General features: G+C 38.9%; 1 protein-coding gene across 1 annotated transcript in view; it reads right to left on the bottom strand.

Moving 5' to 3' along the window:
- ATP10A (ATPase phospholipid transporting 10A (putative)) overlaps positions 1–22334 on the bottom strand; it is a 295670-nt gene that overhangs the window by 11904 nt on the left and 261432 nt on the right. Inside the window, exons 13-17 of the mRNA XM_020992777.2 lie at positions 18897–19081; positions 16240–16567; positions 10861–10937; positions 6525–6650; positions 1453–1653 (exon numbers count right to left, since the gene is read on the bottom strand). Coding sequence (XP_020848436.1) covers positions 1453–1653; positions 6525–6650; positions 10861–10937; positions 16240–16567; positions 18897–19081 — 917 coding nt within the window. The remainder of the gene's footprint in view (positions 1–1452; positions 1654–6524; positions 6651–10860; positions 10938–16239; positions 16568–18896; positions 19082–22334) is intronic.

Below are 22334 nucleotides of genomic sequence, written 5' to 3'. Positions count from 1 at the left end.
CCAACACCATACCCTGACTCCAGCACTGCAATGACATTGGTTGTCTTCTTCAAAAACAAAGGACAAACAACAAAACATGGGGGTGTACAAAGTAGCGAAGTGAGTGTTTGAGTTTTGGCTAACTCTTAGCAATTACGAAGCATTCTCTAAAGCTCATTCAATTTGTTTGTAGATATAGGCATCCAAAAGTCCAAGTGACTTTGAAAAGTTCATGATCTGGTAAAGCCTGGAGCCTGTTCCCAGTAAGAAAAGAAAAATGTCAAAGGAGAAGTACACTGTTAGTTCGAGGGTAAAGAGACACCAAGACAGACAGATACACACATGCACACAGGTGTGCATGCACAGAAATTAATCACTGGGTTTGGAAGAGAAAAGAGAATTTTGGATGGTTCATGGGAAAAATAAGATGAAAGCACTAACAATGATTCTCTGACTTTCAAAAGGAGACAGAAACATGTCCCAAAGATAAACTACAGCATAGCCACTTCTCCAGAGAATGAAACGAAATCAATGCCCAGCTTCTTAAAGAAAGTCTGCATCAGGATACAGACTTGCAGATGGTTTTAAAAAAAATCTGTTCAGTCCTCAAAATCATTCGTTGGTCTGCCAAGTCTATATTGGCCACATTTACATTCACCAGACCCATGCTGCTCTTGATATAGCTACTCCTACATCCTCCTCCAAGCTCTATATTATTAGGTACAGGCATCTGTCTGTCTACAGTAAATACACTCAGAGACACTCTGTTAGACACAGATTCCCATGAAAATCATATAAAATGGGACTATAAAGAGAGAAGTGTGGTTGAGTCTACTGGAAAAAGGACTTCATTAATGAAACGTCGGAATTACAGAACTCAAACCAAGCCAACAACGTGTGCTCCCCGGGGGAAACCCTTAAGACATATATGCTTTAGTGACTAGGTGAGAGTGATTTGTTAAGAATAACTGTGGATTTGAAGTTTGTGATGGTATCTGAATTAATGAAGTGTGACTTTATACTGAATTTCTTTTAGACTCACTGTCTAGTTATCATAGAACTTTCAATTCTGGTTTCTGTTATAGTATGGGCACAAGGCCCAGTGCAAACTTCCATGACTATTTTAATATACCACAAGATTAAACAAACAATCCCTTTTCCCTTTGCTCCCACCAGTCAGATGCCTTTTATACGCAGTCATTTTCATGTTGTATCCGCCATTAAAATATGAGCTCCTGGAGGGAAGAAACTGTGTTTGTCTATCTTTGTTTCCCCAGTTCATTTACTATAATGCCTGGGATATATAGTAAGTGCTTAATAAATTGCTTGTTGACTTGATTGATTTAATGTGTGCTACAATGTGGCCATTTCCAGGGAAGACAGTATTCCTACAGGGAGCAGCCCTTTCTCAAATCAAGGGTCAAAGAGGACAAAGGGGGAAGATGGTAAAGACACAGAAGGAGCCAGGTTTACCTCCGTGTTCTGTCCACTTTTGTAGAGCTGAGGTACGGTAACCAGTATTTCAGCTGGGACATCTTTATCGAGCACTCCAGTAATTAATTGAGGAAGCGATGAAAACAATAAATTAAAGAAGATCAAAAACCATTGATCAATCATGGAAGATGCGGAGAATCCACAGTAAAACTGGTACCAAAATAGAAGGGCCACAAACATCTGCAGACAAAAGAGATGGGTGATGCTTTTGGTTAAGAAGGCCAGCTTTTCTTTCAGTTATTAATAATACTGTTCATCAAGCATCTTTAAAGTCGTCCTAGGGTGGAAATGTAGAGCCTATATCAGATTGTACGCCATCTTGGAGAGGTGGTGGGGAGGAAAGCGGAGAAAAATTTTAAGCTCAAAAGCATATGGAAGTGACTGTGGATAAACCAAAATAAATTAATAAAATAAAAAAAAAATTTAAAAAAAAAAGTCATCCTAGGAATAAAAAGCAAAGGGTAAAACCTCACAGACAAGTAAAAGAATCACTCACCATCCACAGGCAAATGAGAGAGCATAACATTCTCAAATTAGTAGCAATCAGAAAATATCGACAATTAGGAGAGATGAAGGCCTTTGGGACTAAATAGTAACCAATTATTTCAGCAAGAATGAAACACACTGACATTAATGGTATTCCATATGTTTATAACAATCTAATAATTTTTATCAATACTTCAATATTTCAAGGATATGTAATTTCACTGGCTACTCCTTCTATTGACCTAGATTCCTACTCCACTACAACTTTGTAGACTGTCTTCAGGAGTTTCCTAAGGGAAAAAAAAATTGTACCCTGAAGCCAACATGGTGGTGAATCTTTCTGAACTAAGTAAGGTGATGCTGAGACAAGAAACTGAAGTGTCTCTTCTCTGGTTGGAATTTGAAGCCTTTTGAGCTTGGCTGTCCTTCCTAGAACTTGTCCTTAACTGGTCTAACCTTCCAGAACTTGGGTTCACCTCCATGCCAGGAAGACACATCAAGGAGAACTTGAATGCAGGGATTACGAACAGCTAAAATACATACAAACCTTATCATTACAAAGTGTTTTTACATAACTTCATTACAGCCTGTAAGATAGGAAGTGAAAAGTATTATTATTCCCATTTTACAGGTAATGAAATAGCTTATTCTAATCAATGGACAAAGCCATTTATTTCATCTTTAAGCTGACCATATTCTTGATCCTTTATCTTCCTTCTTAACTTATATTTTTCCTTTGACTCGACCTCTTTAAGCAAAGGCATTACTTTTTTCATAACTGTAATGAAAAGAGGTCTAATCTTAGAGTCAAGACAGCTGACCCTAGCTCTGACGCTCACTTGTGTGAGCCTTGACAAGTGACCTCTCTACAAATCTCAGTTTGATCATTTGTAAAATAAATCCTTGCAGTGCCTGTATTACAGGACCATGAGGAAAACATTCTGTAAAACTCTTAAAGCACTACAGAGATATTTACCTATTGAGACAACTGCCCCCATGGGATACATCACTGCTAAGACTCTATCTTTCATCATATTGATTTAATTTTTTTTAAAGTGATGGTGGGAGGCATAAATGGAGTAAATAGGAGGGGAAAAGAAAATATCATTTTGCTAAAAAAATGCATATATGTTGGATTTCAGGGATTATTAAGAGGAACACTGGTAAATTTATGTTGCAAATATAACAGAGAGGGACATTCAAAGGAAACTGGTGATGAGATTACATATCACTGACTTTATCAGAACACAGTGGCAGTGTTGAGAAAGAGGAATTTTAGGAAGGGAAACCTGATTAGAGAGGCAGCAATGTGTACTAGAAAGACATACAGACCAGAAGTCAGAAAACTTTAGACTTTCTCCTTCTTGTTTCTCTACTCGCTAGCCATATAATCTTGGGCAAATCACTTAACTTATGGATCCCAATTTCCTCATCTCCGAAATGAAGATTAAAAAGATCTGCTTTGTCTCCCTGGCATTAAGTATCAAATCAGAGAAGGTTCAGGAATGCTTTAAAAAACTGTATGTTGCTATATAAATGTAAGGTATTATAATCAAGAATACATGCAATGACTTCTAGGGCTGTATCCCAAAGACATCACACAAATGAGAAAAGGACCCACATGTGCAAAAACATTTATAGCAGCTCTTTTTGTGGTGGCAAAGAATTGGAAATTGAGAGGATGCCCATCAATTGAGGAATGGCTGAACAAGTTGCGGCATATGAATGTAATGGAATACTATTGTGCTACAAGAAATGATGAGCAGGTAGACTTCAGAAAAACCTGGAAAGACTTGTATGGACTGATGCTGAGTGAAGTGAGCAGAACCAGAAGAAAGTTGTATACAGTAACAGCCATGCCGTGCAATGACTAATGTTGATAGACTTAGACCTTCTCAGCAATGCAAGGATCTGAGACATGTCCAAAGGTCTCATGATGGAAAATGCTATTCACATCCAAAGAAAGAACTATGGAGTTTGAATGCAGATCGAAGTATACTATTTGCTATTTTTTTCTTCCGTTTTGCTTTGTTTTCTCTTTCTTGTGGTTCCTCCTATTGGTTCTAATTCTTCCTTACAACATCATCAATGTGAAAATATATATAATAAGAATGTATATGTATAGCCTATATCAGATTGTGTGCCGTCTTGGGGAGGGAGGTGAAGAGGGAAGGGGGAGAAAAACTTAAAACTCAAATGCTTATGGAAGTGATTGTTGATAAATTAAAATAAATTAATAAAAAAAAGAAAAGTGAAAAACAAGAAAAAAAATATGTGCAATGAGATGCCTTTCAAAAAAATACATGCTGAACAAAAGGGTGTATGGTGAGACTAAGGGATGATAATAATAATAATAATAATAATAATAACAATAACAATAATTGCTAGTATTTATATAGCACTTTAAAGTGTGCAAAAACACTTTTTGTATCCTCCCAACAATCTTGTGAGATATGTGCTATTATTATCCCTATTTTACAAATGAGGAAATTGAGGTAGATAGAAATTAAGTGACTTGCCCAGGGCCACACATAATAAGTGTCTGAGGCAGGAATTCAGATCTTTTAGACTCTAAGTCCAACACTCTATCTATTGTGTCACCTAGCTGCCTGGATGTGACATAGGCATAGCCCAATGATACCCACAAAATGCTTAAAAACAAAGAAAAAATCCCAGCAGATGGGCTCCAGTGCTATGGTGGATTTATGGGAGCATATAGGCAAAAATTTCACAGGATGAAAAACTGCATGAGTTTCCATCTGTACAACTAGAGGGTTGAGATGACTAGTCTAGTGAAGTATTACAGTAAAACATCCATCCATCTTCAAAACTCATTTTAACCAATAGCTTAAATTTCCTAGTCCCAGAACATTGCTCTGGCCCACACTGTTAAGTGGTTTCAAAATGGATGGATTTTGATTTCATCTTTTTTTTCTTCTTCTTCTTGTCCCTTCCTTTAAAGATATTAATGAACCATTTACTGAGGAGAGAAAGAAGTAAAGCAGGAACCTGGATAATTGAGAATTTTCTCCAGTACCAAAAAGCCTCCTTCTCATACCTTTGTTGCTATGGAAACTTTTCTCTTCTGCTACTTTCTGGAAAGGGAAGCAAGCCTATTTCTGAAACTAATGAATTCCTTATTCTAGGAAGCAAAGCAGTTACCCTTGAACTCCTCAAGTCACTTAAGCACTCGTTAACAAAAGCCACTAAAACATACAAAGAAAAAAATACAGTCAGTTCTTTCCCCCTTCCTGTCATCCCCACTGAATGGAGCATTTGTCTTAGGTGGGCACATTTAAGCCTTTATCTGGAAGCTAAATGTTCTAGGCTTTATCCTACATTAAGTCAGTGGAATTTTAATTGAGCATTCTAGAATGTTAGATCTCGAAGGGACCTTAGAGATCATCTCCAGGGTTGGGGAACCTATGGCCTTGAGGCTGCAGGTTCCTCACCCCTGACAAACTTTGGCATGATACAGATGAAGAAACTGAGGTCAGAAAGCAAGGGGTCACATAGAGTGAGGAGTAAAAAAACCTGGTTTTCAGAATCCTAGTCAAGCGCTCCAATATCATCTAATTTTTCTCATTCTGAGAGCTTTCAAGATAAGTCTACATTTAAGTAGCACAACATAAGTATGCAATAAGAATTTGCTGAATTACTGAATAAATGAATGAATGAACAGCCACTGCTAAGTGACACAAGGAGAGAACATCAAGGGATATAATGGCCCAGACTGAGTATGGGCTCTAAGGAACAAAAAACTCATTTGAATTAATTTTTAGGACCAAACATTTCAAATTAGACATACGCTGTTTGGTTCTGAATAGCTATTATACTCATCTGCTTGAAGAAATATGGATAAATGTGGAGGAAAGCAAAGGAAAAAAAGTTTATTTCTAAGCACCCACTGTGAAAAAATTAAGACTCTGAAATAGCATGGCGTACTGGAAAGAGGGCTGGCTTTGGAAACTGAAGGACCTGATCCTGAATCCCAGCTTGACCTACTTCCTCGCTGCATAACTTTAGGTAGGTCATATCACCACTTTCTGAAGTGGGTGGGTTGGGGGGGGCAGACTGGGAGTGGGTGGTAGTGGCCAGTTTCCTTACTTGTAAAAATGAGAGGGTCAGAGAAAAAGACTTCCGACGTCACTGACCTCCAAATCACTGATCCTCTTTAGCAGTTTAGAATAAGTATAAGATTGTAAAACAAAATTAGGTAAAGAGAAAAGCATCCATTCACCCTCCTCCCAACAACAGAGAAAGATCTTGGCATTTCTACTTCATGTATCTAGTCAGCTAGATTTATATGAAAGATATTGAATGCCCTGGGAAGAAACCTTTGTGAAGACAGTATTTTTTTTTCCCATCACTTAATTTTCACATTCAGCAATAAGCAACCTAACTTTGTACTAGGTCCACTCAACCTGTGGGTGACAGAAAGCTTTCTTGCAGCTGTTACCTCCTTGCTTACAAACAAGTTTTCAGGTTGTGACCTAAGCTATGTTTCATATGAAATAAACCTAGGAGGCATTCAGAGTCTTTTGAGAGCCAAGGCAAACTCTTACCGCATTTTTGTAGAAGAAATAGAGCACCATATTAGCAAGTCGGGAGTAGCACCAATGTCCATGAACAAGCAGAAGCTTCTCCAATTGTCGGAACCTCGGGACTGCAAAGTCACTTGCCATCACCGCCTTGAAAGAGAAAGAGTCAAAAGCAATACCGGATTATATAACTGAAAATCATATCTGCTGCATGTCTCCAACAAGGAAACTTCCCAGGACAAGCAGTAAAAAGTTTACATTTATTTGCCTTTTTTCTGGACCCGTGGTTTCATCCATGAAGGGATGCCCTTACAGAGCACACAGGCAACTTCTCTGAAACTTAATCTTAAAGTTGTCTGGGGCATTGACTGATTAGGTGACTTGAGCAGGGTTACCCAGTCAATGTTTGTCACACTCAGAATCCAAGGCAGCTGTCTGGCTACTATTGAACACTGCCTCTACCCAAGAGAAGACCTCCTTTTTTTTGACATGAATGCAAATCTAATTACTAAAAGTTTATTTTTCTACTACTCCTGCTAACATGTCCTTATTAGTGAATTACTTTAGAACAAGGATGCATAGAGAAAAGGTGAATTCTAACCACTGTATTGTCTAAAATTGTGTGACAAATGAAAAACACATTCCTGCAATAGTCAAATAAAACCTGACACAAATATTAAGAAAAATAAAGAAATACACAATAAAGAATTTTTAAAGAACTGCTTTGTTCATACATGAAAATGCTGGCTATAGTACAAGGAAGAAAAACATTATTTTTAGGGTCTTAGTTCCTCTAAGGTACCAAATACATCTAAAAGAGGCAAATTTGGGGTTCAGGGTATTCTATTACTTTGATATATCTAGTTGTTCTCTTGAAATAAGAAGTAAAACATATCTTTCCTATATGAAGATGACTCCTTTCTCATGGGTAAAATATGCCCTTCAAGTTGATTTTTAAAATTTCTTTTTTTTATTTTTAGGCAATTGGGGTCACTCAGCTAGTAAGTGACAAGTAGTTTGGTCTGAGGCCAAATTTGGACTCAGGTCCTCCTGACTTCAGGGCTGGTGCTCTATCCACTGAGCCACATAGCTGCCCCAAGGTGATTTTTTAATAGTGGTGATGGGTTCACATAGTTACAAAATCTCAGCACCAGAAGGGAACTTTGAGATCATTTAATAACCAGGAGTTTTTAATATAAGGTCTGTCAATTTCTTAAATAAAAAAAAAAGTAACTATTTCAGCACAATTGATTTCCTTTGTAATCATGTGTATCTTACTTTATGTATTTAAAAACATTCTGACAAGGGGCCTGTGATAAAAAATTTTAAAAAATAAAGGTTAATTAACTGATTAATCCAATTCCCTCATTTAAAGATGAGGAAATCATGTACCCAAGGTCACAAAGTCAACTTGTGGCCAAGGTGGGAATAGAGCACAGGCCTCTGGATTCCCAGTCAACTGATATCTCCTGTGACTGAATGTCATGCACTATCCAGGCATTCATTTGGATGTAGGCTTGCATTCCAGCTGCATGACGCTGACTTCTGTTTGAAGCTAACATTTTAATTAGTAAAAAACACTTCACGGTAATATCATATCCTAAACAACCAGCTAACTGATGCTGATAAAACGGGGTACTGTATTTCCTTATTCTGCAACAAATAAGAGGGATCCTCTACTGTCCAAATTTCTTCCATATGCCTAATATGATGAATTTCTTTGCTTGAATAACAAACAAAATAGAAAAAAAAAGGTAGGAAAAACTTTCTAGTAATCCTTATAGGGCTACAGCACCATGGAAAGCCAATTTAAATTTTTATATTTTAACTGATTCTATTATCTTCAACTAGTGTCCAAGGGAAAGTGAGAATAAAAGAGAATAAAAAAATTGTTGTCTGATCCACCCCACAAGGTCTGTTTTCATTCTCATCTTGCCTATACCTTCTCGACAGCTGTAGGTACCATAGAAAAGTTTGGTTATACAGTTTTCAAGGTAGGTATTGCATATACTTTTTCAGTCAAAGTAAAGTTACATTGACATTTTCAAACTCAGTCAAAAGTGAAAAAGTTTAAAAATAACCTGAAAGTCTAAACTTTGAATATTTGAGAATCTTCTCATGATGGTGCTGCTGAGTGGTGGGAAATGCTACTGACTTATGCTATCCAGAGCAATAGCCAATGGAGAGGTTCATCTCTGGTTTCTGTACACTACAGTCAGTTCTCTAAGATGGTAAACAGTTCAAAATCTGAGAGAGCACACAAAGTTATAATAACCTCCTTTTAGGATTTACTGTAGTGTGTTTGCTTTCCTGCTCATGGTTTTCTTTTTTTCCCCCCAGTCTCCATTAAATGTAATCTGACTTCCCTGAGGACAAATCAACAGATAGCAAAAGGTCAGGTTGCGGCCTGGCTTTTGGCAGGAGGAAGCTGTCCTAGGACCAAGAATTTCCTAGATAATAATCCACACGTGGAGCTAGTGTAATGTGGTGGACTCTCAGGAGATTGGATTCAGGCTCTGCTACTAACCGCCTGACAATCTCAGGTAAATTATTTGAGCTCTAAGTGTATTGGTTTCTTTGTCTGTCAGTCAGCCAGTCGGGCACTTATTAAGCACCTACTATGTGCTAGGCATTGCTAAACATGGAATACAAAGAAAGGCAAAACAATCCCCTCCATAAACAAAAATTAGGAGTCCTTGAACTCTAGAAGCTCACATTCTAATGGGGAGAAAACATGCCAACAATTACGTCCACATACACACACACACACACACACACACACAGACACACACATTACATGAATACATATACAAACACACCAGAAACTGGGGATAGTCTCAGAGGGAAGGCACTAAGATTAAGAAGGAAAGACTTCTTGCAAAAGATGGGACTTTAGCTGAGACTTGAAGGAAGCTAGAAGGTGGAGATGAAAAGGACGTGTTCTAGACACTGCAGACGAAAAAGGTCAGAATCAGGAAATGTAGTGTCTTGTTCAATGAACAGCAAGAAAACCAGTGTCACTGCATGACAGTGTATGGGAAGGAAGTAAGGTGTAACATGACTCTTGAAAGGTAGGAAAAGTACAGGTTATGAAGAACTTTGAAAGTCAAACAGGGGGTTTTATATTTGATCCTGAAGGTAATGGTCAGAACTACACTTTATGAGGGCAGCTAGGCAGCTCAGTGGATATAGCACTGGGCCTAGAGTCAGAAGACCTGAGTATAAATCCAGTCTCAGCCATTTGCTAGCTGTATGACCCTGGACAAGTCACTTAACTCCATTGCCTAGGGGTCCCCCCTCCCCCAGACCCACCAAAAAAATGAAGGATTTGGCCTGGATGACCTCAATGGTCCCTTCCAGCTCTATCATATTATGATTCTATGAGCCCATTATAATTGAGGACAATGAAATCAGGCAATCTTTTAGGTCAAACAAATTCTTACATAAGTCAAAGTGGCAAGTAGCTCTCTTTGTATGTCACATTCAGTCACAGAAGAGATCATTTTTTTCACACCTCTACTCTGATCCCAGGAATGCTTAATACACTTTCAAAGGAAGAGCCATAATTCAGAGAGAAAGCCTTCCCTTAGAATAGTCCACTATATAATAACACACACAGATGTAGGTAGCTTTACTTTTTTATATGATAGGGTTGGGAACTGGGCCTGTGATTTTCATTGGTATGTCAAACTACCAGATGAGGAAATCACCCTTCCCAATACAGGTCAGCACTTTTCCTGTAACTTAATGGTCTTTCTTTTTTTTTTTAAAGGCAAGTGGGATTAAGTGACTTGCCCGGGATCACACAGCTAGGAAGTATCAAGTGTTTGGTCTGAGGCTGGATTTGAACTCTGGTCCTCCTGACTTCAGCGCCGGTCTTCTATCCGCTGCGCCACCTACCTACCCTGGTAAGTCAATAGTCTTAACAGAGTTGCTTAGTGCTGAGAAGGTAGGTGACTTGTTCAGGGTCACATAGCCAGTCAGAGGTGGGATTTGAACCCAGGACTTTCTGACCTGAAATTACTTTACCTAATATGCCTTCCTGTTTCTCATGTACTTTTGTATATTTATGGAAAATATACAAATCGGAGGATTAACTATGTCAGAACTTTCTATTTCTTACCTCTCATAGCCTAAGTCAGTTTAATTGCATGAGGGGGCTGTAAACTTGTTTATCTGAAAAGCAATGCAAATTGTCATTTCATCTCATCTGGACAAAGTCCAATTGGAGAAGCCTATAGGATTCTTTCAATGGATTCTTCAATTGGTCACTGTTAAGAAGCAGCCTTTTCAGAACGAAAGCCCCATGGACAATCCCTTGATTAATTGTTTCCCTAGAGATACTTGTTAAAGATATTACCTGCATGCCTTCCTGACCAGAGATTCCCACACCAACATCAGCTACTTGGATCATGCTGACGTCATTGGCTCCATCACCTGGAAATAAATGAAGGTCAGAACTATTTGAATCTAAATCTGGTTGTGAAAGTAAATACACAAAGAGGTCCTATACTTTAGAGCATTTCTCTTCCTGGATGATATAAAGGCTTCTTTCCAAGGTTAACACTACATGGATGGGAGAGGCAGCATTTCTTTGCAGATGATAAATGCTCTATCTGGTCTGGTACACCTTCAGGGGATGGCATGAAAACACTATTATACCATGGCTTTGTCTTAAGTATTATCAGACCTAAGTGGCCTTAAGAATATCAAAGAGTATGCCTTGGGTTGTTTCTGTTAGCAACTTGCTAGAAATTTGTTTAATCCCTTAGAAATAAAAGTAAAACTTCAAATAAGTTGTTTATAGCCTGTTGGAACTGGGAGGGATCTTAAAAGTTCAACCTCCTCATTCTAGACAGGGAAACCCATGGTTTAGAGATTTAAACTGCTTAACTTGGGGCCAACACAGCTAGTTGAACAGCAAAGGCAAGTCTTGAATCATAGATTCTTAGAGAAAGAATGGACCTTACAGGTCATCTATTCTAACTCAACCTTTGTTGCTGTTAAGTCATTTTTCAGTTGTGTCTTGACTCTTGATGACCCCATTATTTTGGCAGGGTTTTCTTGGCCAAGATACTGCAGTGGTTTGCTATTTCCTTCTCCAGATCATTTTACAGATGAGGAAACTGAGGCACAGAGGATTAAGTGACTTGCCCAGGATCACACAGCCAATACATGTCTGAGGCCAGATTTGAACTTGGCAAGATGAGTTTTCCCAACTTCATTGTGCCATACAGCTGCCCATCAAACTAAACCTATCATTCAAGAATCCCTTTTGTATCCTCTCTAAGGAGCTGATCATCCAGCCTACTGGAAGACATCCAAAAACAGATACCCAGGAGCAGCTAGGTGGCACAGTGGATAGAGCGCCAGTCTTGGATTCAGGAGGACCTGAGTTCAAATCTGGCCTCACACACATAGCACTTACTAGCTGTGTGACCCTGGGCAAGTCACTTAACCCCACTGCTTAGCCATCCCCCTCCCCAAAGAAAAGATACCCTACTACTCTGAGATAGTACATTCTAGTTATCTAAATGTCTTTTTTTTTAACTTTGGGTGAGAATCTGTCACACTATCCCTTTCATTCACTCATCCTTGTTTTGCCATTTGCAGCAACAGAATTAAGTCTATTCTTTCTTCCATATGACAGATTTTAATGTATCTGAAGGCATTCATCACATCTCCTTTAAGTCTTTTCTTCACCAAATGAAACATGTCCCATTTCCTCATTATGCTTCACATGACATTATTTCTAGACTCTCTACTATCCTTGTAAGTCTCGGACACTCTAGCTTATTGCATCTCTTAAAACATTGCAGCCATGATCGAACACACAACAGTACAAACGTGGTAAGACCAAGACAGGATCCATCAGGGCTATTATGTCTGTTGATCTGGACCTCATGTGTCAGTGCAGACAGCATGGTATGGTAGGAAAAGTTCTAGATTTTGAACCCTTTTAAAATCAATACTTCTAAATGCATAATATAAAATACAGAGGAAAACATTTTATTGAAATAGTTATCAAAATATTTCTTAAACGGTTCACAAACCCTTAAGTTAAGATACTCTGATTTAGTTTAATCCTCTCATTACACAGATGAGAAAACTGAGAACCAGGGAAGTTAATGGGTTGATCAATGAATTATGGTTTAGTGTTAGAATTCTCAGAAAATTTACAGGTCTTTGCATTCTCTAGAAAGCACTTTAAGTGGGGTGACAGGGACAACTATCTACCAGATTTCTCTTCCTCTTTCTCTCCACCCTTCCCTATACGTTAAGCTAGTTTTACTCCCCCCAAAATAACAAAACTATCCCCAGGACTTAATTGGCTTAGTGACTAAGGCTTAAGTTGTGCCATCTTTGAAACAGCTTTCTGGTGGTCTCTGGCCTTATAGGCCCACCCACATTGAGTCTGGGCTCTTCAGACTTGGCGGCTGTCTCAAAAATTGGAAAGAGTCACCGTACCATACCCTGTTGACCAGATGGTTTCCATATGGAGGCAAGCTATCCAAATTAAGTGCTGCAGCATTGAACAGCCTTTCTATGCTGTGGCTAAGTAAAACCTCCTTTTCTTAACTGTTGAATGACCCATGGATGTCTCTCCTTTTGTTCAAAAATGAAACTTTAACAGAGGATGAGCATGAGTCAGGCTCAAAGATAGCAAGTGACTCAGACAAAGTCACACAATTACTAAGTAGCAGAACCAGGAGTGGCAGGCAAGTCTTCCAAATCCATCTGAATAGTCACAGAAGATAGGGAGGGGGAGTGGAGAACTTCCATCACAATCTTTCTAGTGTGACAGAACCAGCCAGAGCTTGTGTTCCATGAGCACAGCTCTGAGAGCTCCCTCCGTGGTCCCATGGTGGGTCACCTCCATGGTACCAAGGGACAGCTGGTAAAATTAGTGAAGGCTGTTGCTATCAAGAGAAGACAAAGGAACTTTTCTGAAATGTTTGCTTAGGGGTTCAAAAGACAAATTTCCTCTATTACACATGGTTATCATTGGGTTCCCACTCTGTAGTATTCCTGTAGCTATTACTATATCCACTTAAAGTTACTATCAAAGTGCTGCTTTTTCCTTTTAAAAGTCTTAGCCCCAGGGGCAGCAAGGTGGCACAGTGGATAGAGCACCAGCCCTGGAGTCAGGAGGACCTGAGTTCAAATCCGGTCTCAGACCAGACACTTGACACTTACTAGCTGTGTGACCCTGGGCAAGTCACTTAACCCCCAACTGCCTCACACATACACACACACATACAAAAACTAACCAAAAAAAACAAAACAAAAAAACTCAAGGGGCAGCTAGGTGGCAAAGTGGATAGAGCACTGGCCCTGGAGTCAGGAGGACCTGAGTTAAAATCTGGCCTCAGACACTTGACATTTACTAGCTGTATGACCCTAGGCAAGTCACTTAACCCCACTGCCCAACCAAAAAAAAGAAAAGAAAAGTCTTGTCCCTTAGTGGTCATAGTCCTGACCATACTGGGTAGGCAAAAGCAATAATATATTCTTTAACCTAAGAAATCACAGGGTCAGTACTCAAAAAAAATACTCCTTTTGTAAGAACACGTTAATAGTCTGAAGGGGTGATAATGCTAATTATGCAGGTACAGGTTTTTCCACCCTGATTTATTTCTAATATTTTGCAAAGAGTATGACAGGTTCTGTGCTTATAAGTGATCAGTGAAGATACTATATTTTCAACCTCAAGATTTCTTTCAAGTATGACTCATATCACTATGGAGACCAGCTTGTTTGATCCCTTAGAAAGCATCTTTTCCCACATGAAACTTTCTTTTGCTAAAAAAAAAAAGTATCACTAAATGTTGAGATGAAAGTTTAGAGTTGAAAGATATCTTAGTATATTTCCTTTATTTTACAGATGAAGAAACTGAAACCCAAAAAGTGAAGTGACTTGCCCAACTTCACAGAGGTAGCAGTGAATGGAGCCAGAATTGGAGTTCAGGTTCTCTGACTCCAAATACAGCCCTATATTCACTAGATGATTCTTCTTTCCTGCTGAATTTCTGAGGTTCCACCTCCGGAGACCATTCCCTATTTCCTAGCTATCTACTTGCCAGCTACTTTGCCCTCAACCAGCGACCATGACGTGGAGGCTTTAATGTTTCTGGGTGAGTTCCTTTCCTGGTCTGTGACTTCTTAATATTAGAGAGTAAGGTTCTTGAGGGCAAGGACTAGTATACAGAGTAAATGCTTGGCAATTTTTTTTTTGATCAATTCATTGAGATTTAGAAGTTACAAGTTATGGACAAAGATAAGATTTCGCCTCACGTAAGGCACACTGGAATGTTTTAGAGTGTAGCTCATCTCATCTCAAATTAATTGAGATAAAATTTCACCTTTGGATTAATAATGTATCTCCCAAAAGGCAAATTTCCTTAGGCGCAATCATATCTTGATGCTAATAAGCTCAAACAGATGCTGTCCTCCCAACAACTTTAAATTTGACATTCTGGAGAGAATGGACCTTATAAAAGGGGGAGAAGGATGGAGGAATATTTTGAAGCATCTGGTTGAGGTGGTGGGGAAGAACTGACAATCAGAAAGGAAAGGCTGCCAGAGAGTAACAGAGTCTGGATACTTGGGGGTAAGGAGGGCAATAGAGGCCCAAAAGATTAGAGGATACAAAAGTGTAGCACAGCAACTTGGCCATTTCCTGATTTTGCTTGGTCTTATGCAAAGATAAGGAAACACTCTCTGAGAGATAAAGTGACTTAGTTGAGGTCATACAGGCAATAAGTAACAATGCCACTTACAGATACCTTATTTATGGTATTGACTATCTGCCTTGACTTGGTAATGGGTAGCTAGGTGACGAAATGGATAGAGGACTGGACCTAGAGTCAGAAAGACTTAATTCAAATGTATCCTTAGACAATTAACACTTAACTTAGCTGTGTGATCTTGGGCAAGTCACTTAGGTTCTGTCAGCCTCAGTTTATTCATATGTAAAATGGGGATAATAATTGCACCTTCCTCCCCAGGTTGGAGTAAGAAAAAACTGAGATATTTGTAAAACACTCTGAAAGCATTTTTAAATGCTAATACCATTACTGCCATCCTCTAAAGTATGGGGCAAGTTCTACATTCTATTTTATTACTGACATATTAACATATGCCAATAGCTATTGATACTACATTTTATATATTTTATGTGTTTGAAATCCTACCTGGATCCCTTGATCATGGAATAGAGGTTCCCTTGAATTGATGAGGGCTAAAGCCATGAACACTGAACTCAAGTGGGTGTGATTAAGGCTCTGAATATGAGTGAGTGGATCCAACCTAGGCCTTTTGGACTATTGTTTGAACAACATTCTTGCTAATTGCAGAGAACTATATGACTAAAGGCTTGGCCACCTTGCAATGAACATTTTACTACAGCAACCCATAATGATTTTCTTCTAAGGTGTGGAAAGGTTGGGAGCTACCTCAATAGAAGAGTTACCTACAATACAAAATACTGGTCCACAGAAGTGCTGAAGAAGACATGCATTTTCTCTTTGCTACTCATCATACCCTCTGGCAATTCTCTTTGTATTAGACATAATTTTAAAATAAATTAGGAAGTTTTTTCTTAATCCAGGGAGATTTGCTTGTGGCATGGAATAAAGAACAAAAATGTTACTTTGAAATAAGACTTTGAAAAAGGGCTATGTAAGTCTACACCAGGTGGACCCGTCCATTATTCATTCCGCCTACTGTTCATACTTGCCTATTGCCAAGGTCATGGCTTTCAGTTTGTTTCTGACCAGCTTTACCACCATGCTCTTTTGTAATGGAGTAGATCGACAGCACAGGACTGAACGGCATCTCCTAGCTAGGGAAAGAAATTTGTCTTCCAAGGTTTTGTCCAGTGCATATGCCAGAGTTTTCCCATCGATCACGAGGCCTAAGTTGGGGCATGTGGCAGCAGATGGGGAAGGTGGGTGGAGAGAAGCCACCCCAACGTTCACCTTTCCAAGAGATTTCTTCACTTCACTGTCTGAAAATTTTGACTCCACATAGTATAAACACTGTTCCAATAAAGCAGCACATGTTTCCTGAAACAAAATAAACAAAAACCAAAACAAAAATGAACACCAAAAACAAAACAGCAAGAGGACCTAAAGAAAAACTTAGCCATCATGAGTTCACCCAATAGATATATTAAATTTCTTAGAACAAATTTTGATTTGGAATGAAACTTGATTTAAGAACTTTCAGAAAATAAGATAAAACTGTCCCTTTACCATATAAGAATCTAAACCAGTTATTTATATTATAGTAATAGATACTGCAATTTTTCACTGTGGGAAATCTCATAATTCAATTCAGTCAACATTAGTAAATCCCTAGTCTATGTAGAGGTGGGTGGGATACAAAAATTAAATAGGATATGGGCCATTTTATGATAGAGCTTATGATACGGTTTGGTTGGAGGGGAGGGGAAAAGAAAAGTTAAAATATATGAATAAGTATTATATATAATGAAAAATCTAAGTGAATGAGAAGTTCAAGTGTTCTACGCTGACTGAAAGAACAAAGAGAACTATTGGTGGGAGGTAAGTCAGGGAAGGTTTCATGAAGGAGGAGTCATTTTAACTGAATCTCAAAGGATAAGTATGAATTCAGCAGCTGAAATTGAGAGGGAGGGGAATTTCTCAGACTTTGGGGATCATATGAGCAAAGGTAGGATAGCAAGGGAGCCCAGGAAGTAATTTGGTTTGACTGCATTTATGAGATGGGGCTGGAGAGGTAAAAGGTGGTACCATGTTGGACAGTGACCTGAATGGGAAGCTAAGGATCTTAGTTGTTATTTAGTCAGTAATGGGGAGTCTAGAGCACAGGGGCAACATAACTAGATCTGTACATAAGGAGATTAATCTGGCAATGATACCAGTAAGTCACTTGCATAACATGTTAGAGAAGCCCAGGAAATAATTCTTTGTATTTCTTTGATGCCTTCCTCTTGATTTCTTTGGAAAACTAGAAGTATCTCAGACTTAGTGCAAAGCACTTGAAAAAGCCACTATATTCAGCTTCTAAAAAAGACCTATTTTGAGAATTCCTTCTAAACCGATGCCACTATGAAAAAGGACTCAGTGAGACCTTTTAAGGCTTTTTAATTGGCCTAACCCTTCCTAAACTGCTGTATCTGCTTTCAGTCAATGGCCTGTTGGGAAATGTACCTAATCATATCCAATGCATTCAAGTACTGGAAAGAAGGAAGGAAAGAAGCATTTATTAAGCACCTACTATATGCCAGGCACTGCTTTACAAATATTATTTCATTTGTTCCTCATGACAACCCTGTGAGGTAGGGGTTATTAGCCCTCTTTTACAGATGAGAAAATTGAGGGAAACAAGAGATTAAGTGACTTGCCCAGTGTTACACAACCAGTAAGTATCTGAGGTGGGATTTGAACTCAGTTATAAGTTAATAAGCATTTATTAATCACCTACTATGTAGTAGGTCCCGTGCTACTTGCTTTACAAATATTATTTTGTTTCTCACAACAACCCCATGAGGCAGGGGCTATCACCCCTCTTTTACAGATGAGGAAATTGAGACAAATAGCGATTAAGCAACTTGCTTCGGGTTACATAGCTAGTGTCTTAGGTGGGATTTGAACTCGGTTCTTCCTGACTTCAGGTCCAGTGCTCTATTCATTGTGCCACCTAGCTTCCTAGAAGATTGGGGAAGAGACAATGAGGAGAAACTTACATAAGATGCAGTTCCATAAACAAAGGGTTGGGGGACAGAACTTTTGAGTAAGGCCGCTAGTCTCCTACTGGACAGTAAGCTCCATGAGGGCAAGGACTGGGTCCTATACGTCTTTGTAACACCCACAGTGCTTCATACAATGCTCGGTACGTAGTAAATGCTCAAAGAGTACTGTGTGAATAAATGTAAACACATCTACTGGGAAGATTCTTCCTTGACTAAACTTAGGCATTAAAAAGTCATCCAAGGGTTCTGGTTTGTTCACTTCTACAATACCTTTTGCCTGCCTTCCTTTGTTTTTCTGGGTAGGTGTGACTCATCATTAAATCCTATGCTGCTATTTTCTCGGATTACATGCCAAGGAATAGCAAGGCACATTCTGCATTCACAAAGCCCAGATAGCAATGCTATTGGTTCAAAAGTTTGAGCGACACTGCACTAGCAATGGATGGCATGACAAACAACTCCAACCGACCCAGAAGAGGAGCACCTAAGAAGGAAGCTTGCGGGTGGGAGGGAGAAAAGCAACCATACCTTTTCATCATGGCTGCCAAATTCATCCCCTATCTGAGTTCTCCCTTCGTGCTCTTGGGAGACTGTGGATACCAGGTTGTCACCACGATGTTACATCAGTTGGAGTCAATGCCTTACAAAAATCTGCCTACCTGTGATTCAGCATTCAGAGTAATGATTTCTTCATCGTGGTCAAGCAGTTTGCAGGCATAGGCAATATTAACGGCTGTTTCTTGTTTGTCCCCAGTGAGAACCCATATCTGCAGTCCAGCCTGTCGCAAGTTAGCAATAGTTTCTGGGACGCCATCCTGTAAGCGATCTTCGATGCCCGTTGCCCCTAAAGACAAAAGTCAGTGAATAGCATCCCCCCATGCCACCCCTGGATGTTAAAAATGGCCTGTGAACCTTTGTTTAGAATAAATATCGATCTCCCATGAGAATGACATCTTGGCTAGCCTCTTTCAACTTTGAACCTGAAGCTGGCCATTGGTTTTTTTTTTAATTTCTATTATCAAGATGACAGGGAGCTTAATTTTTTGATGGCAACTTTGCTGTGACTCATCATTAGGGTACAATAGCCAGGGCTTTAAATAGCATTCAAAATTAGATACAGCTGGGAATAACTGGAATTATTAACAATTCAGAGAACCTTAATTCTCTGTATTTGCAACATAGTACCTCGAACCATTTTTTTTTGACTCACATTATAATTATGTGTATTTAGTGGGAATGATAATATCTTCCTCCTCTGCTCCACACTGAGGGATGAAGAAGTTAAAAAAAAAAAGAAATAATGCCTTTCATTTAACAAATTTCTGGTGAAAGAGTAAAAAATCCCCAAGGCTTCTCCCCTCAGGGCTTAACATTGACTATTTAAGCAGACTGCTGTAAGCACATAATTTCCTGACAGAAAATCATTCTTAGTGTGCTTAAAGTTGATACTGACAAATAAAATGAAAGATTAGCTTAATTTTCATTTATATTGCTTTTAGCATATTTTTTTAAAAAGATTAAAAAATGTTTTTATTGTTCTGTCATGTAATTGTGTCCAACCCTATTTGGGGTTTTCTTGGCAGAGATACTGGAATGGTTTGCCATTTTCTTTTTCAGCTCATTTTACGGATGAGGACACTGAGACAAAGAGGGTTAAGTGATTGCCCAGGGTCACACAGTCAGTGTCTAAGGCTGGATTTGAACTCATAAAGACCAACCTTCCTGATTCCAAGCCCAGTGCTCTTAAAATGGTATACTCATACAATGAAAAGCCACCTAGTTTAGTGAACCTACTAACAAAGTATAAGCTTCTCGTCCCAGCTTGGCCACAAACCAGGTAACCTCTCCGTGGTTCAGTTTTCTCACCTATAAAATGAAGGGGGTTGGACTGGATGACCCCTAAGGTGACTTCCAACTCTAAATGTCCACATATATGAATAAATAAATGCTTCATCATGGGGACAACTTTCTGTAGGGTCAACTAATTCAGCCCTTGAAATGTATAAGCTGCTTGACTGTGGGCCTACACACACTGAAATAACATGAGTTCTACCATTTTAATCCTTCCACTCTTTACCTATCAGTTGTCCTGAGTTTGAACCAACCATAGAAAATAACTGCATGTATAAATGGAGTTATGGAAGTTATGATGTTAGTTTCAAAATGAAATATGGCTGAAGATAAATAGTAAATCCAGGGGAACAGAGCTCTTAGAATTGTCTAAAGCAAAATGCCCTTCTTCAGTTTTCCAAGGCAGCTTGCTCAGATGATTTATGACACTTTGGGTAAATGCCATCCTCTTTATAGCATGATCCTTGGGAGTGCCAGACATTTAGAGCATTATGGCAAGGGTAGTTAGTGAGACTTCAGAGCCAAGTTAGTGCCCCTATATATCACTGGGAGACAGACGCCAGGCAGCTATTAATGAGAGAAAAGAAGGATTTCACCAGCTGAAGATTTTCGAATGATGCTGATGGAAATTAACCAGAATGTGGAAAGTAAGTAGAATGGCACCCTGTGAATGAAAGTTCTTGACCTCCACCCGAGTACCAAAACTCCATCCCCTAAGTAGTTGGGAAAGAAAATTCCAGAGCAAGGACAATCTCTTCTTTGTATTCCCAACACTTAGCACAGTGCCTGGCACACTGTAGGTGCTTAACAAATGCTAGTGTACCGACTGTTGTCCCCCTTCCCGGCAAAAGTCAATCCTCTCTTGCTGTTCTCAGTGGCAATTTAATTCAAACGCTAAAATGAAAAGAAGACAACATGGTACAGTGAAAAGATAACATGGTCTAGAGTCAGAGAACCTGGGTTTGAATCCTTCTTCTGTTCATGATGTTTGTGAATTACGCCTCAGTTACCTAATATGTAAAATGAGTAAGTGGACAAGATGATCTCTAAGGTCCCTTCCAGCTCCAATCTACAAGGACATTCATTGATCAAAGGTTATTAACTTTTTTTGAGCTTCATGGCTCCCTTTGGCAGACTGGTGAGGCCCACAAATCCTATCTCAGAAGGGTGTTTGTATATGCGTGAAATACATACACAAGATTAAAAAGGATATCTATTATATTGAAATACTATTATCATAAAACTAATTTTAAAAGTTTACTGAGCCTAGGTTAAGAAGCCCTGAAATAAAGGAATGGTTATTGAAATGGAACATAGGAAACCACCTAGTCCAGTGCAGTAAATTCGAGTGAAAACAGGAGGCCATTAAACCATACACACGTGGAACCCCTGGAGGCCACATATTGATTTAATGTAATAAGTCAACATAATGTATTATGTATATATCATTGTATTTTTATTTATTTTGTTAAATATTTTCCCATTAAATTTTAATTTGGTTTGGGCTATACTCTGGAGCACTGCAGGCCACATGAAGCCCACAGGTCCCATATTTGCCCCTTCCTATCTAGTCTAAATCTTTCAATTTACAGATGAAGAAACTGAGGCCCAGAGAAGTTAAGGGATGTGACCAGCCAAGGTCAAAATGGTCATAAGGAGCAGAGCAGAGATTTAAACCAAGGTTCTCTGACTCTAGAGCCAGTGATCTTTCTGCTATATCATAGTGTCCTCCAAATAGGATCTTTGAAAGAAGTAACTGACTTCAACTAATAAAGACCATTCATATTTATGTTCTATACTGCTCAAAAGCAAAGTTAATTTAAAAAATATCTCCAAACCTCTAAACATATTAAATACACATGGCAAGATCTGGTTACAGAACATGCTATTTCTTCCCTCAGGTATAAACAAGGTGTGCTTCAGGTTAGAAAATGGCAAGGGGTGTTTCAGTCTGCTATGTAAACACACAGTATGAAGAGCCCAAATTTGTTTCATAGTGACCTGGAGGTCTTAAAGAGATAATTTAAGTTTTTATATGCTTAAGTTAATTCATACCTGGGGACTGTGGGGATAAGGTCTTTGAGAATTAAGTTTGAGAATCATTCAAACATTTCAGGCATGGTAAAACCCTACAATGATGCTGGTTCATAAAGAATAAGGAGGACACCTGAATTTCTGTATTAGAGAAAGAGAAATTATAAGACTGGTATCAGACACATAGCTTGCCACCTCTGGGACCAGATAAA

This window comes from Phascolarctos cinereus, unplaced genomic scaffold (genome assembly GCF_003287225.1).
Source record: "Phascolarctos cinereus isolate Bilbo 61053 unplaced genomic scaffold, phaCin_HiC Scaffold_726;HRSCAF=1367, whole genome shotgun sequence".
Taxonomy (NCBI): Eukaryota; Metazoa; Chordata; class Mammalia; order Diprotodontia; family Phascolarctidae; genus Phascolarctos; species Phascolarctos cinereus.
Note: the sequence above shows the minus strand (reverse complement) of the source record. Positions and strands in the feature narration are given on the sequence as shown.